This window comes from Gadus macrocephalus, chromosome 7, assembly GCF_031168955.1.
Source record: "Gadus macrocephalus chromosome 7, ASM3116895v1".
In the NCBI taxonomy this organism is placed as follows: domain Eukaryota; kingdom Metazoa; phylum Chordata; class Actinopteri; order Gadiformes; family Gadidae; genus Gadus; species Gadus macrocephalus.
In genome coordinates, this window is record NC_082388.1 from 3,816,846 (window position 1) to 3,835,819 (window position 18,974).

The 18,974-nt window shown below is 42.5% G+C and overlaps 1 protein-coding gene across 1 annotated transcript; it reads right to left on the reverse strand.

Moving 5' to 3' along the window:
- Positions 1 to 9,321: 9,321 nt before the first annotated feature.
- On the reverse strand, positions 9,322 to 11,804 carry LOC132461148 (uncharacterized). The gene is made up of 3 exons (XM_060056194.1): positions 10,681 to 11,804; positions 10,476 to 10,596; positions 9,322 to 9,330 (listed from the first exon to the last, which is right to left on the reverse strand). Exons 1-3 carry the CDS (start codon positions 11,682 to 11,684, stop codon positions 9,322 to 9,324), a joined length of 1,134 nt encoding a protein of 377 aa, XP_059912177.1. The 5' UTR covers positions 11,685 to 11,804.
- Between the last annotated feature and the right edge of the window lie 7,170 nt (positions 11,805 to 18,974).

The window sequence follows — 18,974 nt, forward strand, 5'->3', positions numbered from 1 at the left end:
CGATGTTGAAGGGATAAAATGGGGTTTATTGAACAAGGTGGAAAGCAGGTAGTGGATGAGTGAGCCGGGGGAAGAGCGAGGTGGGCGAGCTGGAGTGAGTGATCCGGGTAACTGCAGGCAGAGGAACAAAAGTTAGATGTGGTCCAAAAACAACAAGAGACTTGAGAAAGAGAGCGAGGTAACAAGTTACACAAGAGCCAGGCACGTATAGTTACCACGGTAGTGCGTAGTACGATTTGGCGCCGACAGCAGGGAATCCAAGGGTTTATGAAGGGGGTTGATTGGGGATGAAGACCAGGTGAGCATGATTGTAGATGAAGGCCAGGTGTGAGGTGGGACAGACAGGAGGAGTGGCAGACCCGGAGGAGGAAAACACAGCAGACTGCTGACACCACAACAGGTATTTAATTTTTTATTTGCTTGTTTAGCTACATATGTATGACAGTTAACAATGTTGGTGTATTACAATTATTTATGTGTGTAGGCCACTCCAAGTTCGTTACTGGTTGAAATGTAACCATTTATTTGTACATAAGTTATTGATTGCATTTTTCGTAAATTGTTAATTGGAAGGAATCTGTTTCTTAAGCAGTGTGACACTTGGAGCTTGCATGACGGAGCACAAGTTGGCACAAAGCACTTAAAACTGCGAAAAGACATTGTTCAATTGTAGACTTGGAGCTTGCATAACGGAGCACAAGCCATAGTTTATTAGTGCATTTCTTTTTGAACAGCACATACGATCAGTGACCTCTGTAATTTTTGTACTTTTAAATGTATGCCCATCACTAACTGAGATTAGCTTTATCTATTATTACTTTTATTTTCTTCCCTTCTTTTCTTAATGTTATTTGTATTTTGTTTTTAAGATAAAACAAGAGAAACCGAAACATATCTTATGGTCTCGTATTTATGTAAATGTGTTTATTATGTATTTTTATGTTTTTTACATGTTGTGACTGTCCGAGTTTGTGATGTGGGTCTATGGTCTCGTAGTGTAATTATGTACATGTTTCATGTATTTATGTTTTGTTTTTTTCATGTTGTGACTGTCTGAGTTTGTGATGTGATTCTTTGTTCTATGTTCCCACTCTTGGCCTGCACCTTGACGTGGTGAGTGGGCTTTAAACTAAGACTTAGTTTTATTTTTTTGTTTTTTATTGATTGTTTGTCATAGTCTACCTTATTAATGATACAAAGCCTTAAAGGGACACTATGTAATATTTTGAGTAATTTATTACCTCAAATCAACATATTCATTCATAAATAAGTCCTCATTGGTGTAAAATGATCTCTGCCAAAAATCTCACTTATCCTCCTGAGCGAAGAATAATTAATATTAATATCAATATGGTTACATAGGACGGGTAAGCTTCATGGAGGCTTCCATTTTCTTCCGGTCTATGAGCTGCCGAGAGGGTCAAAAAGCACTACGTCGTACAGGAATTGCAAACGCGTTTTCACTCTGAGCCAGCGTAACGGTGGAACAGAGCTTAGTATAGCGAGACGAGTTTTACCGGCAAATTTGAACATGCACCGCATTTGTTTGAAAGACCATAGTTATACCACGCCACAGGAGAAGGAATCATCGACGCCAAAAAAAAACGACGATGTGTAAGCATGTATTAGGTGACCTTGGGTGTCTTGAAAGGCGCCTCTAAATGAAATGTATTATTATTATTATTATTATTATGTATAACATGGTTTTCCATGGCAACGAGATGGGCGCTCCTATGTTTGAGCGACTCGTCATTGAAAGGCTACTTTCCTCCTCATCCTCATCGTCATCCGCTTATCCGGGGTCGGGTCGCGGGGGGAGCAGCTCAAGCAGGGGGCCCCAGACTTCCCTTTCCCGGGCCACATTGACCAGCTCTGACGGGGGGATCCCGAGGCGTTCCCAGGCCAGTGTTGAGATATAATCTCTCCACCTAGTCCTGGGTCTTCCCCGAGGTCTCCTCCCCACTGGACGTGCCTGAAACACCTCCCAAGGAAGGCGCCCAGTGGGCATCCTTACCAGATGCCCGAACCACCTCAGCTGACTCCTTTCTAAGTAAAGGAGCAGCGGCTCTAATCCGAGTTCCTCACGGATGGCTGAGCTTCTCACCCTATCCCTAAGGGAGACGCCAGCCACCCTTCTGAGAAAACTCATCTCGGCCGCTTGTACCCGCGATCTCGTCCTTTCGGTCATCACCCAGCCCTCATGACCATAGGTGAGGATAGGAACGAAGATCGACCGGTAGATCGAGAGCTTTGCCTTGCGGCTCAGCTCTCTTTTCGTTACAACGGTGCGGTAAAGCGAACGCAATACCGCAGGCTACATACAGCAGGCTACTTTATTACATATTTAATTTACTTTTTCATATTTTTGTCGAGTTTAAATCATGACAATATTCTTATGACTTATGGATACTGTCAAATGCGTTGGAGGAATTCAAAAGCCATTCTTCATCAAGTTATGGAGGTTTATTCTCTGCTGGGGTCACACGTATCCAAATCCACCAAGACGCACTTACGCTAGAGCGGACCTTCTGGAGCTTCAACTCGCTTGCCAGACAGTTGATTTATCACCCGAACAACTGGATTTCATACCAACAACTCTGATAAAGAAGACAATACGGAGGAAAAGAAGATCGAGAGGAGGAATTAGGAACAGGATAGGAGACGAGGAAGTAAACTCTTTGCCAGGGCGACTAACTGGCGGCGCGTACAGTCGCAGCGGCCCCTCTTGAGATCTGTGAGATTGAGATTGAATGTTTGAGTGTGAGACTTCCTACGAACGTAGTTTATGACAGGGAAACAATATTAAACATTAGGACATTGAGAGCGAGTAACATCACTGGCATTCGCTGGCATCTGGAGATACTACGCAAACACAGGATACTAACGGACACTGTGACACCGTGCCCGGAACTGCCCGGAGGAGGAAGCAGCAGAGACGGGGTGGACGTAAACAAACTGAACAGCTTCTTTCAGCTCCTACCCTCCAAGAAACGCTATCGCAGCTTAAGATGCTCCACCACCAGGCTGCGGAACAGCTTCCTACCTCAAGCTGTCAGGATGCTCAATGCACCAGCGTCCCAGATCTTCTCACTGGACTTTATTTATTATTTATTTATTATTTATTTATTTATTCATCATTGGGACGTTTGTTTGTTTGTTTGTTTGAAATGTATGTTGATCTTGATCCGTGAGAAACGCCTTCTCGTTTTGTTGTTCAATCAACAAAATGACAATAAATTTGATTTGATTTGATTTTGATTTGATTCCGTACGTTACAATGTAAATTGTTGGTATTTAGAATACTGTTACATTGTTGAAATCAACGGATTACAATGCGTTGATTAGGATACGAACCTCATCATCACTCGAATGACTCGATGAGGTAGCCTAGTAGGTGTCATGTCACAGCTTCTTGGCACATACTGCCCACCGTAGTTTTTGGACAAGCGAGCACTATTAGTTTGAATGCAATATACAATTGTACCACTAGATGGGAGTAATTTTTACACAGTGTCCCTTTAACTAAACCCCTTCTCTTCTGTTTGCAGAAACTGGAAACTTCAGAGTATATTATATCTTAAGTTAGAAAATCGTTGTTTCCTCATCAGATCCCAGTCCATCATGCTCCTGTACTTACATGCATCACCTCTCAGCGCCCTGCCCAGCTGCATCTTATTCCGTTACTCCAGCTCTTTCCAGCTCTTTCACATAAGTGACAAACACGCTCCACCCAAGTGTTTTTAATCTTTTATTAATTATACATGTAAGGTGTGCTTAAGTGGCCTGAAAGGTGCCCATCAATAAAATGCTTTTTATTAATGTAACATTATGGCTCCATCAAAAGCAAAGTACACCTGCCATTTACAGTTATCGTTGATACTATCCTAGACATCTTTAATCTTATTAACATAGGCCTACAGTAGGCCTGATTTCCTCTGAATATTTTAATAAAAGAATTCCCTGTCCATGTCAGATCCCTGTCCATCATACTCCTGTTGTTGTCTTCCTGCACACCTGACTGCCTCCTCCATCGATTGCGGCCACAGCCCTCTCCCTGTACAATATTTCATGTTGAATACATTTCAGGATCAAGTTTCAGATTCAGTTTCAGTATTAGGCCTACTTATTTTTGAAACCTGACGTGGGGCTGGCACCATCATATCTGTCTTATTTATTGCACCCACACATAATAGGTCCATGATACCATGTGGGGTCATTTCAGACTCCTTTGCTTCCTAACACCTTGTGAGTTCCCTGGGTACACCAGCTGATGGGTCTGTGTATATATTGGGCATTTGATTCTCGTTTCAGAAAAATAAATAGATTAAAAAACGAGTGGTAATTATGATTTCTGTTTTAACATTCAAAAAGGTATATACAAGGTGCTTTTCTTATAAAGTCAAAAAGGGGCAAACTAATCAAAAATAATAATTGTTAAACATATAGAGAACCATCGGGTTTGTAACCTGTACTTCCATGGTCGGTAAACAATGCGACTGCGATCGCTCAGGGCCCCGTTTCCCGATATCGATGGATCTTCGCTCGTAAGATGGTTCGATAGGTGGATCTTTCGAACCATCGATAATTTCTTTGGAGCGTTTCCCGAAACTCCTCTTAACGTGAACGCGCATTCGCTGCACTCAAGACGAACGTAGGATTGTACCTGTCCACTGACATGGTGCTGAAACGGGCTATGACGCAGGGGGAGACGCAGGAATGTCGGAGGAAAATGGGGTTGAAAAGGGTTAAAATATCTCCCCATCAAGGCCAACCGCAGAGTAGCCTACGAAAAGAATAGATTGCAATAATATGAATGCTAAAGATATTAAAACACAATTGATTAAGCCTAGGCCGACATATATATCAGTCCTAATCCTGAGCGCACGATCGGGAGGTGGAAGTTGCGCTTTAGATGCCTTCACAAGTCCAGCGGAGGGCTCCAGTTTTCGCCGGCCAAGTCATGCGCTGTGATATGTGTGACAGCTATGTTGCACAACATTGCAGCTAAGGCTGGGGTAGCTTTGGTTGAACCGGAGGACATTGAGGACGATGACGACGAGGAAGATCGGTGTGAGGACGGCCTCCCTCATAACTACGCGGCTGGTTTTCATGCACGTCGAAGAGTGATTGAGACTTTTTTTTAACCCCCTCCACCCTCCCACATGTCACTAAACATTCCCGTCAACGTGACCAATCCCCACCATATCCCAGCCTTTTGCCTGCTCCTTTGCATTTTTTTTTATATTTTTATGATTAATATTTTTATTATTTTTTTATTTCACATTATTACATTACATTATTTTAGGCTACGTTTTATGAGTAGCCTTTGTCAGTCCGCACAAATCCCCCCCACTTTCTCTCACACATTTTAAGTGCCCTGCCTGCTCAAACATTTCCTGGACTCTCAAACTAAGAACATAATGGCCCACATTAGGCTCAGACGCACGTGATACACCATTACCAATGTGTTATAATAAAACGCATCCAATACTAGGAATGTCCGCTGGTTACGCCACTGAGGCTATAGTAGGCTAACGAGGCTCTTAGCGTCCTACGAGTACCCTGGAGCACTCGTTAGCTACTCGTGACTCGTGAGCGTTTTTAAGAGGTTCGTTACCAAAGATGCTTTCGGGAAACGGTGTGAAAACTGTACGATGCTCGTACGACCCACTCTGCGATCCACTTAGGCTAAAGATGCTTTCGGGAAACGGGGCCCAGACCTCTCGCTTATGATGCTACAATGCTAACAATGCTAAAAAAAAAGAACAGTAGGGCGTGGCTATGGACCATGATGCGGAAGCATATCTCTCCTTGATGTTGCCCTGCGCCATTGAGCAGTTTACATAGGAATGAATGGGCGTCATTTTGGAATCCGTTGTCCATTTTATAATATGTCCATTGCCGTGTTCCAATATCCATGCTATCCCTACTTGCTAGCATAAGTTTGAGTACGTAGGGTGTTCCGATTCAGATCGGGCGAAAATAAGTGTACTGAAAGGACCCCGGATGGTGTACTCAAAACGGTCAAATCGCGAAGTGTATGGCGATGTACACTTTTCGTACTCAACGGCAGCCATCTTAGCTACGTAGCGGAAGAGGGCAGGGCCAGGCTGAGCCAACGTCGGCGCATTTTCCACATAGCCTACATTAATTTTGTAGTCATTTTGTAGTTTTTATAGCTTTTTATAGCTACTAGGCGTAAAGAGTTCACCGTTCAAAGCGGGATGTTTTATTGCGGGGGAGGAGCCGCGGCGGCAGTCGTGATCGTAATTTCCGGTTAGTGCACCACGGAGTATTCGTTTTGGAACAACACTGACATCTGAAAATTAGCGCACTTAGTGAGTGCGGATAGTGTACTTCGTTTAAGTGTACTCATGGAAGTATGGATATAGGAACACGGCACATGAGTTTAGATAGGAATGAATGGGCGCCATTTTGGAATCCGTTGTCCATTTTATAATATGTCCATGGGTTATCCTTACCTTCATAAACAGGAAGACCAACGAAGACCGGCATTTTTAAAAACACTGAAGTAAACAATGGACGTCAATCCGTGTATGGTTCGTTCTTTGAATATTCCGATTTAAAACAAAATCTGAAAAACCAAATAACAGAGTCGTTTTTTGGTTTTTCTGATTTGGTTTGGAAACGGAAAAAGGGCAAAAGGAATAAAGGAATAAACAAATAAACTGCATTTTTCAGTTTTTTAAATCAAAATGGGAATACTGAATATTCCAGTTGCTTGTTTTGTTTGTGTGATATTTAGATAAAACCACAATGAATGCCGGGAAAAGGGCACGTGGTTTTAAAAAAATACATATAAAGACGTTTCAAACTTCCCATTGAGTCTCACATTCTACAATGGCCAGCTTTATTGTTTTCCGTGGGAGCCGGCGACTTAGTCTGCGAGTGGACGATATGACCGTGGTGAAGATCGCCATGATATTCCAGGTGGCTGTTTACTAAGAAACCTAGCTGGTCATAAACATTAAAATACATCTAAATGACAAGTAGCCTACATATTGTACAATAGGCTACATAGAAGAAGAAAGAAACTAGATTTCTTCTTTGAAGATTGTGCTCCACACAGAACCTCCTCACCGTCATAACGGAGCACTTCGGTGCGCCAGATTGCTTTAGAGCGGGACTGATCTCGTCGTGTGTCTTTCCATTGTCAAATAGTTCACGAATAAAATCCCCATATGGTTCAAGTGCGGCCATAACTAAGGCTAAATATAATTGGACAGTCGGAATATCGGAATATTCAAAGAACGAACCATACACGGATAGACGTCAATCCATGTATGGTTCGTTCTTTGAATATTCCGATTTAAAACAAAATCAGAAAAAACAATTAACAGAGTCGTTCTTTGGTTTTTCTGATTTGGTTTTGAATCGGAAAAAGGGCAAAAGGAATAAACAAATAAACAGACTTTTATTTGTGTTTGTGTGTTGGTTTTTAAACCCGAAACAGAAAAACAAAAACAAAAATAGATACATTTATAGTTATAGGCTACCAAGGGCGTAACTTTGGGTCTACCATTGGGGGGGTTAAACTCGCGGCATATTTATTTATTTATTTAATCAATCATCTTCTTGTGTAAAAGGTAACATGCCAATTTGCCGTTCCTGTATTAGAAATACATTGCGATACCTTGACTGATTTTGGCTTCTTTTTGACTATTTATGCCATAATGACACAGTAGTAAAATTCAGTGTTTAAGCATTAGTCAGCAGTGGCAGCTTCCACTTAATTGATTTTGTGTGTGTCTATCTTATGAAAAAAACACGCAAGAACTTAAAGATTAATCAATTGCATCACTGTATTATTGACACCTACATCCAGCAAATTCACACAATTCAATACAAATGCACAATTCAATAAACATATTGTCGGGCATCACCAGCTCAAACTATCAACATCTAAACAAAAGCAGGTAAATACAAAAGAAGTATAAAAGCATTTCACATAAAAGCACCAAACACCTGTTTGCGTCTTGGTGTAAAAGAAATGAACTGTGCACAAATTGACTTCTTAGTTAAGAGGTCCAATTTGTCCTGATGGATGTTGCACACTGCAACATGGTTCAGCCTCTGCTGTGACATACTTGTGCGTAACCAAGTTTTTAATCGTCGAAGAGCACTAAAGCTCCTCTCTGCCTCAGAGGATTTTTGGACAAACATTTGGTCTCTGTACTCACATTGCATTTTACCCACCCGTAACCGAGTACGTTTGAGGCAGTGGGTTCTAGAATCTTAGTTTGAGGACGTCTATCGCTGCCATTACAACGTAGCCTATGCTAATCATATAAAGTTCACATAGTTAGCTAGCTAGCTCTTACAAAGCGGGAAATAAATATCTGGCATGAATCAGGAATTATTCAGATCGTCTGGTTTTACTGCACATAGCACACCAACGATACTGTTTGAATGTGAAATTATGCTCTCAATCGAAAATTATTTTGTTTCTCCACTGATACCTCTTTATTCTGAGGGTTTGTATGGGGAAAGTGAAGGTCCCTCTCCACTTTAAATGGAGGCGTAAACTATCCAGGTAGTGAAAAAATATAGAGTGGATGATAACACCTAACTTAACAATACGGGTATTTACCTCCTTATCGTCAGGATCTTTACTCCTTTTGGCTTTTGGCTCCGTTGACGACCAACAATTAAAAATTGTTGTCTGGCCCTGGCTGCCTTTCAGTGTCCTTTTCATATCCATTCATGTACAGTTAGCATTAGTCTTCTCTTACTATTCATCCCAGCGACCTTGCGAAATAGTTCGGGTAATACCAAGTAGTCGGTGGGCTGGGGGGGGGGGGGGTACATTACAGATTATCAAAACATGATACTATCTTGCTGACAAATTAAATTAATAAAGAAAACAAACAAGGTATTAATTCAGAATATTTCATTTTTTTGTTCATCTGAATTATGTGTGATGATATTGAGGGGGTTATATTAGCTGGATCTGATTATTGAGGGGGTTATAACCCCTCTAACCCCCCCGTAAATTACGCCTATGGTCTTAAACAGTTTGAAGTACCAGAGGACAGCTCTGCCGTCCTCCCACTGACTCCCATGTTAAAAAAAAAGATAATAATTTAAAGTAGAATATCTTAAAAAGCAAAGCATTTTAAAAAAATCTGAAAAGAAGCGAGCGATTCCAAGCTATTCTGAATAGTTTAAAATTTGAATGGAGTCTCTTGGTGAAAAATGTAGGAAGGGGATAGGTCCCAAAGTTTCTAGAGAATAATAAAGAAAGCAAGCCAGAATAAAACTTATGTAGAACAATAGTTGAGCGCTGCATGCAGCACTCATCTAATGACACTGCATGCACAAACCAACCCGGTATCACGCGATTTCGTGCTCATGCGCACGAACGTTAATCTATTGAAGCGTGTTCCAGAGCACGATAGTCCGACTTTTTTCGTGCTACACAAAACGAAATGTAAACCAATGCATTCTGAATGGGAGTGTTCTCAGACAATTAACGTGCTCCACAAAACGCTACGAGAGAGAGAGAGAAAGAGAGAGAGGGAGGGACAGAGAGAGAGTGCGAGAGAGAGGCTTCAGAAAGGGTGTTCTCAGATAGTACAGTGCACCCTAGTTATGTTTATGCCAAAACCACAAATGCTATATATATATATATATATATATATATATATATATATATATATATATATATATATTGCCTAATTATATATATTGCCTATATATATATATATATTGCCTATATATATATTTAAGCAATAGATCCCGCCAGGCTGTGGTATGTGCTCATTATACCACTGTTAAGGGGCGTTGTCCGGCCCCGACGCGCAGCGGAGGGCCGGCGACCCCCTACACAGTGGTATAATGTGAGCACATACCACTGACTGAAGTGATCTATTGCTTTTATACAATGGTTACTGTTATGGCGAAACGAAAGTCATAGACACACTACATTTAAAAAGAAACAAAGAAAGTCAAAGTAGCCGTTTTGTTAAAGAATACAAAAAAGTAGTCCCTCCTGGCTGCCGCTATGCATCGACGGTCGCTATGCAACACACTTTAGCGTCCCTCCGAGAGAAGGCTCCGATAGAGCGGTTCGCCGGCAATTTATCCTATGGAGCAGTTCACTCGCCGATTTTAGACTTCAGTGAACTGTGCTATTGCTTTTATACAACTGTTAAAATTATGGCAAAATGACTTCACACACACACACTAGTAAAAATACAGTTTGACAATTTATTTACAATAATTAACATTTTAACTTAGACACTAAACAAGTTTATAGGCTACTATTTGCCTATTCGTTTATATTAATTTGTATGTTGCCGTTGATCGTGCAACTATTGAAAAATTGTCCGACATCAGTGGTTTTAATTTTTTTAAGTGTGGTTGTGTGTGCTGCGGCGTCGGCGATGATGTTGCTCCACTTTCTCCGGTCCCCAAGTTTCGGTTTCCAGTAGCTCTGGAGAGAGGTTTCGGACTTGCATCTGGATAGTGGTGCTGCGGAGGCAGTGGTTGGTGTATCTCCGTGTCCCGGCCTGCTTGCATATTTTCGGCAACATTTTAGCGAGGTGATTTACACCCATTGGCTCTCGAGTGTACCTGCAACACAGTAAATACGTTTTTAGTTTTTATCATAATCTAGTCATAGCCTTGAAAAATATGGTCACCATTTATTTTACTTACCAAACTTCATCAGCACCGTAGATAATATTTTTTCTCGGGTGGACATAAAATACTTCTGCGTCTGGAGGTAGATGAGAGATGTATTTGAGGAGAGACGAGACGGGGCAGAGAGGGTCGCCTGGCAGTTGATACATGAACCCTCTTGTGTTCTCCCTATTTTTCCCTTGAGGATCATTGTGGTTCTTAGTATGTTCGTTGAACGTTAGTGTGGCATATTTTAGACCATTTTCGTCAGATTTCACGGCGAAAGAGGACGGTTTCAGCTGTCGATTGCCCTCGGTTCCCCTCCGCCCGAAGTGCAGTTGAACGTCAAACCAAACTTTGTCCACAAGCCCCCCCGCTGTGCCAGGATCAAGTGATTTCTTCATGGCATTTAAGTCTTCTTCACAAATCGCCAAGTGGTGGACTGTGGTGTCTAGTCCCTTCTTCCTCATAGTTTTTACCACGCCAGTGAAGACATTGTTGCTGGTAGTGAAGTCTGTGTTTTTGATGAGACACCAGGACAAACTGAGCGGTGGGTCGTTAATGTAGCGGTTGATGCCAGCCCGGAGACCGATGAAACTGCTTAATCCGTAGGTTTGCCCTTTTCCGTTTCTGACAGTTGCATAAAAATCTCTTAAAATGCAATTTAAGCGCTCCTTTGAGATTGTGGCAAAGTTTATATCAACATCTTTGGCAGCACACCACTCTTCTAAGCATTTTACTGCCCACCTCGTTTGCTTGACGGTGTTAAACTCGTTTCGCTCTTTTTCTAATTGGTCGACTTCCTCTTTTCTTAGCTCTGCGTGCCGTGAATTATTTTGCTCTTTTTCCGGGGAAAGCTGCCGAAGCCACTCATCGGTTGTGAGGCCTTCCCGGAGGTCGAAGGGTATATTTCCCCGCTGGTGAATCCCCTCCTCCATGGTCAAGCTAAATCTCCGTGTGATAAAGTTTCTTACGATACTTTGTAACGGTTTCCTCTTCAAGGCGCGGAGTGATACTTTCACAAAATGATCGGGCGTCATAGCAGTTATGTATACGCTCTTTATACAACAGTTGGGAACCAATCAGATCGCTGGATTTAGGTCCCCCATTGTATAAATATATATATATATATATATATATATATATATATATAGGCTATATATATAATTAGGCTATAATTATATTATTTAGCGTGTAATGAGACAATCTATAGCCAAATTGTCGAAGATGCCCGAGAATCTCCGGAGATATCAGCATGGGAAATCGGTTCATCAGACCCATGAACCTATAAAGAAAGACGTCATCTCAAGCGGGAGAAGACGTTTGCGGTGCTGGTTTGTGTCACGTAAGTACAAGGCTCTCATGTCTCATGCATTCGGCGTGAGACACACGCAATTCAACCCATGCACACGCTCAAACCTGGTCTCACGAAGATACGTGACACTGTCACGTTATTTAATCTATTGAAACGTGATCAGGGACACGTAGGCCTATTTTCTAAATTTTGTATTTCAATTGGAAGTAGGCTATTTGTCGTGTCACTAAGCACGACTTCCAAACTAAGGTTCTGTCCGGGAGCGTTCTCCCTAATGTCCCTTATGGAGCTCCGTACAGATCATTCATTGTTGAAAATTGTCTGTGATAACTAACAAATGCAGCTTTTGGCCACCCGTTTCTACTTAAAATTGTCTGTGATAACTAACAATATGACAGCTTTTGGCCACCCGTTTCTACTTTCACCTTTGATACTGAGAAATTGTTTCAATACACGGATATATTAAATGCAGGTGCACTGCTCTGTAGGCAAACCGCGAAGGAAAAAAATGGTAGCTGCTTCATCTGTTCTTTTTAGAATTGTATGTCTTGATGTTTATTTTATCTAGCCATCTATTCTCTTGTTTTTGGCTATGTGAATGAACGTCCGCATCGATGCCTCGCAAGTCCAGTGTCGCGAGCGGACGTTGCCATGACATCTCTGACAATCATACCGTATTTAATGGGTTATCATTAATATTGATGTGTAGGGGTTGATTATAACTCGTGAATAATATTGTTTAGACCACGGTCTGGGGGAATACTCAATTCAATTCAATTCAATTTTATTTGTATAGCCCTTAATCACCATTACAGTCTCAAAGGGCTTAACAGGCCAAATATTTGTGACACCCCCCTTTACCCATGCCCCCACACGGGCAAGAAAAAACTCCCTTGAATCAGCAAGGAAGAAATCTTGAGAAGAAACGCAGTGTAGGGGATCCCTTCTTCCAGGGATGGTCAGGAGTGCAATGGGTGCCACAATTGGCATACAGGTAAATACATGTACATCATATTTAAAAAGGTGATGGGGTTCTGGCCGGTTATCCATGAGGAGAGTCCAGGCATCCAGTCCAGCACCCGCAGCACGCTACAACTGACAGAATAGTGAATTAGAACGGAAAAGTACATAGTGGGAATGTATAATGTAATAAGAAAAGCACAAGCAAACAGAGTAGTCTTCACTACGCATCTGTTGTTTTCACACTCCAAATGCAAGATTGTAGAGGTGCGTTTTGAGCTTCCCTTTGAATAGCTTCACAGAGTCAGCTTCCCTGATCGCTGATGGCAGCCTATTCCATAAAAAGGGGGCTCGATAGGCAAACGCTCTCTGTCCAGCCGATTTCTTTTTAACCTTCGGCAATGAAAGAAGGCCGGCTCCCGAAGACCGGAGAGACCGAGAAGGACTATAAGGAATGATCAGGTCCTTCAGGTACAATGGAGATAGTCCATGCAAGGCTTTATAGGTTATGAATAGCACCTTAAAGTCTGATCTGAAAGTTATTGGTAGCCAATGTAAAGAGGCGAGAATAGGTGTAATATGATCAAACTTTCTCGTTCTGGTCAGCAATCTAGCTGCCGCATTGTGTACCAGCTGTAGACTCTTTGTAGTAGAGTTCGGTAATCCCGAGAACAGTGCATTGCAATAGTCCAGTCTTGACGAGACAAACGCATGAATCAGTGTCTCTGCATCCACTACAGATAACATTGATCTGATTCTTGCAATGTTTCTCAAATGGAAAAAGGCAATTCTAGTTATACTTCTTATATGCTGATCAAAGCATAGTTGAGGGTCAAACAAGACACCAAGATTTCTGACGGATGCACTCTGTGGGATGGCGAAGCCATCCAACCACAGAGAGACATCCTCAAACTTTTCCCGGTCCCGCTTCGAGCCGATAATCATCAGCTCTGTCTTCCCAGTATTAAGCTGTAGGAAGTTTTGTGACATCCAGCCCTTCACAGCAGCCAAACAGGACTCAACCTTTTGAATCTGGGCAGAATCCCCGGAATGTACAGGAATGTAGAGCTGGGTGTCATCCGCATAGCAATGGAAACTAATTCCGAAGCCGCGGATAACGTCACAGAGGGGAAGCATATAAATTGCAAAAAGCAATGGACCAAGAACCGACCCTTGTGGTACGCCAAAGCGCAATTTACAATGCTTCGATTCTGCACCCTCATGAAGCACAAATTGGGTTCTATCTGTGAGGTACGATTCGAGCCAACCAAGAGCCGTACCCCCGATACCAACATAGTGTTCAAGACGGTGAAGAAGAGTGCTATGGTCAATCGTATCAAACGCAGCGCTCAGATCCAACATCACAAGCATTGTGCTTGTATTTTTATCCAAAGCAAGAAGGATGTCATTTACAACTCTTGTAATAGCAGTTTCAGTTGAGTGGAAATTCCTGAACCCCGACTGGAAAGGTTCGAAGAGATTATTCCTCGTCAAATAGTCAACAATTTGCTTTGCTACAATCCTTTCCTGTACCTTAGACAAGAAGGGCAGATTCGATATAGGCCGATAGTTCCTGACTAATTCAGGATCTAGGCCAGGCTTTTTGAGTAGCGGTTTTAACACCGCAGCCTTGAAATTAATTCCGGTTGAAAACGAAAGATTCATAAGCAAGAGGATAACAGGCCCCACCGTTGGAACAAGTTCCTTAAGAACCCTAGAAGGGAGCGGATCCAACATACAAGTTGTTGGCTTTGAGGCCTTTATCACCCTTTCAAGTTCCACCAAGGAAATCGCCTTAAACTCCAAAAGAGTTGCGTCAGAGTTCACCATCCTACTTGGCAGAACCCCATCCTGCCCCACAGGATGTGTAGGATTAGCCGCCCGGTAAGCATCAATTTCCTCTCTAATTGATTGAATCTTATTCTCAAAGAAATCCATGAATTCACCTGCCAAGATCGAGGAGCCTACGGTCTGATTCTGTTTCTGAGTGAGACTCCTCACCGTGTCAAAAAGAAATTTAGGATTATTTCTATTCAAATTAATGATACTAGAAAAGTAGGCGTTCCTGGCGATAGTCAGCGCACCCTTATAGGTGATCAGACTATTATGCCATGCAAGATGAAAGACCTCAAGTTTAGTCGAGCGCCATTTGCGTTCAAGGATCCTGCAATTTCGCTTCAAAATGCGAGTTTCTGCATTAAACCAAGGAGCTGGTTTTTTCAATGTTCGTTTTTTAGTTACGTACGGAGCAACTGAATCAATGGCAACAGACAAGGCAATGTTGAGTTCATCAGTAAGGCACTCCACAGAACCACTATAGTTACAGAGAGGTGCAAGTGAGCCAGATAACTTATCTTCCATAGCTGTAATGGTTGCAGGTGTGATGCGGCGACAGCTGAAAGTAACTTGCTGATCGTCGCAGGGGCAGGATACCACCACCTGGAAAGTGAGCAAAAAGTGGTCTGATAAAGCTGAGGTGTAGGAAGAGACCACTAGCTGCGAAATGTCAACACCGCGGGTCAGAACGAGATCCAACGTGTTTCCACCGATGTGGGTTGGTTGCTGGACGAGCTGTTTGAAGCCAAGCGTATCTGTAATGGACAGAAAAGCCCTTGTGAGGGCATCAGACGGGTTATTCACGTGAATGTTGAAGTCCCCAATAAGCAAAATATTGTCTGAATATGTAGCCAAATCAGCTGCAAAGTCAGAAAACTCATCCAGAAAAACTGAATACGGTCCTGGAGGACGGTATACTACAGCTAAAGCAAAAGAGTCTGGAACTCGTTTTGCTTCTCGAGGAGCTGAGGTGCAGAGCGCTAGCACCTCAAAGGATCTGAAAATATATCTATTCTTTGGCTTTAAATTAAGCTTAGAATTAGATATCAGGGCTACTCCACCACCTTTCTTAACTTCTCTAGATACTTGGGTGCTAACGTAATGGGGTGGAGTAGCTTCGTTTAGGACTAGAAACTCATCTGGTTTTAACCAGGTTTCAGAAAGCCCCAGTATGTCGATCTTTTTATCAATAATTAAATCATGGACCAAGAGCGCCTTCGATGAAAGCGACCTTATGTTCATGAACCCTATTCTGAGTACTTCCCTTTTATTATTTTCAGAGGGAGTCTGGTTAACACTCAGCTCTGAAGCGGTCAAGGGGATACCGCGGTTTCGACATACTGGTTGCGGCCCTCGTCTGCGGGTTTTACACCTCGAGACAGCGCGAGGCCGCACCACCGTACATATAGGAACAGGGTTATTTTCAGAGGGAGTCTGGTTAACACTCAGCTCTGAGGCGATCAGTGGGATCGCCAGAGTTGGACATACTGGTCGCGGCCCTCGCCTGCGGGTTTTACACCTCGAGACAGCGCGAGGGCGCACCAGCGAACATATAGGTACAACACTCTCTGAAACAAAACCAACACGCTCTGAAACAATTAGTGCAATAGATACTGGTTCAGCTAACCCATCTGCTATTCTAGACTCTGCAACGTAAACTATCATGTTGCTAGCAGGTTTGCTAAACTCCTGCAGCCCAGCGTGCTGTGAGTGGATGAGTCACGCCTGACTAAGACATCTATCTATGTTTTTTGACATAATTGAGGCGCCTAACCCAGTAGGGTGTAGGCCGTCTCTCATGAGCACACCAGGGCGACCCCACAGGGAGGGCCAGTTATCTATGAAACCAAAGCCCTGCTCGTATTCTGATTGGCTGCAGTGCGTGCATTAACTCCTGATATAGCCCTACAGACACCTGCTAAGTAGTTCCAGTCAGTGTTTAGATTCTCTGCCCGAGCCCGACGCGGGCTCGGGCCAATATTTCCCACCACTATACTCGGGCCGGGCCTTTGATCAAGCGTTTTTATTTTTATTTTACCATTGGTTTATTGGCCTAATCTGAGGGGAAATCTATGCCATGAACAGAAATATTATAGGCCTTTATTACACGGGTCTTCTCAATGCCGTGGAACGCTCCGTTCACTTGCATGGGTAGTAGTCCGGTGACTTGTCTACCCCAGCGTCTTCCGTTGCTAAGCGACGTCACCGTCTTTGCGGACAAATTATTTCCCTGCTGATCAACACTACGAATCGCCAAAAGACTTGTATCCCCCCCCCCTTAAATAAATACTATGGCAGAATTATTATTATTATTATTATTATTATTATTCTCATTCAACTTGAACATGTGTTTTTACAGTAGAGTGAGTGTCGCCCTGGATTCCCTCGACAAAAAGCCAACGGTTTTTGCCATTGGATTTTGGATTATTGCAGAAACATTTGCATCTTTGAAGCACCTCCTCAAAAACTGAAAATAAATAAATAAATAAAAATAACCGTGCTCCAAAGAACGAAATGTAAATCAATGCATTCTGAATGGGAGTGTTTCTCCGATTTTTCCATGCTACACAGAACGAAATGTAAACCCATGCAAATAAAGACTTCATGGTCATAATAATTTAAATATCATTAATCTCCTGAGTGTGTAGGGTGGTATTCTATTTTTTTCAACGGGGCTGCATCCAGTCACTTGACCGTTATGGTTGCTATGGTTGTTGCTATCGCCGCCCCCTCTAATCCTTACATGGCTCTAAAAACCACGCGGCAAAGGAGCTGCCGTCAATTGTGTTGTTTTTGTCGTAAACTAGGGTCCGATGGTTAGAAAATAGACAGATATTCCAAGGTATCCTTAAAAGGCAGCTTGGATGTTTTTATTTTCTGCAGTTTAGACTTCTACTATAACCTATTTTTGAAAGCAAAACACCAAGCTTATTGATTTAACGAGGCAGGTTTATTTGAAACAATTTATTCAATAAATATTTGTGAGATGTCATTACTTCTCCTGAGTTTGCTTCCTATTTATGTCGAGTATACACCCCTACTGTCCACAAGCAACCCCCCCCCTCCCCATATGGATTTGGAGAATTGTTGCCACGTCCCAGTGGTGGAGGTATCATATATATGAAAGAGGGCATTCAATTATACTATAATGATCAATTAGGAGGCCGAAGCCCTAAAGGATGTGATGCAATAGGTGACTGAGTCGACAACATTTAAGTAAGCTGTACCTTGAGGTCTCTTATATATCGAAGGGGGTCTCAAAGGACGCATATGCTTCAACCAGTGGCTCCAGCCCTTGCAAGATTTTGGCCTGAAGTTCTTCCCAGACCTACACCCTAGCCATCGAACATGCATATCTGAGAATCAGACCTCTCTTTAATAATGACAAAAAGTTATGAGAGAAATACACATTCACTTTTTGTTATCTCATAAGCGGCGTGGTGCCGGCTCCTTTTGACCTTTTGACCCCAGACTACAAAAACGTGTGTGTCTACACAGCTGTGTCTACACACCTTAAGCCACAAATGTACACCTACATCCCACAAGAAATTGGGACTAGAAACTAACCTCTGTCTTATGTACATTTACTGTACTGTTGGAGGTCACGCCCCTTTTCCGGGCTTTTCAAGATAGTTAGGGATACTAAAATGTTTACACACATTTCCCGGGGCCCCGAGAACGACATATACGAGATTTGGAGTTCTAGCCCTTAGAGAAAAAAAGTTTTCCCAAATGGACTGTCATTTGGACAAAGCCCCTCGGAAGTGTTGCCTGCAAGACCTAACCTGTTAAGCCCTAGGCCTATTTCACAGGCCTCCTGCCCGAAATGTCATGCCAATAACATTAGTATGCCTCCACAACTACAAGGGCTATATAAATAAATTTGGTTTCAAAAAGAAGGTAACACCTGTAAGGTGGCTGCAGAAGTGTCAGAATCAATATAGATGTTACTGTGTCAGAGTAAATTCAGCTAGAACATAGTAAGAAACGTCAATTTTCAATTTTCGCCTAGAGAAAACACATTATTTAGAGTCAGTGAATACCACCTTGAAACTATGGGATAGTAGCCCAGAACCTTTAGGGAAACATGTAACAACATCTGATGAGTACCCTGTTCCAGGATAAATGCTAATAAAGTGAATAAAGTGATTTTAGAGAGGTTTTAGTACAGGTAGGTCCAGACGGACTAAATGGTGCCATTTGGGCACTTTTGGGCACC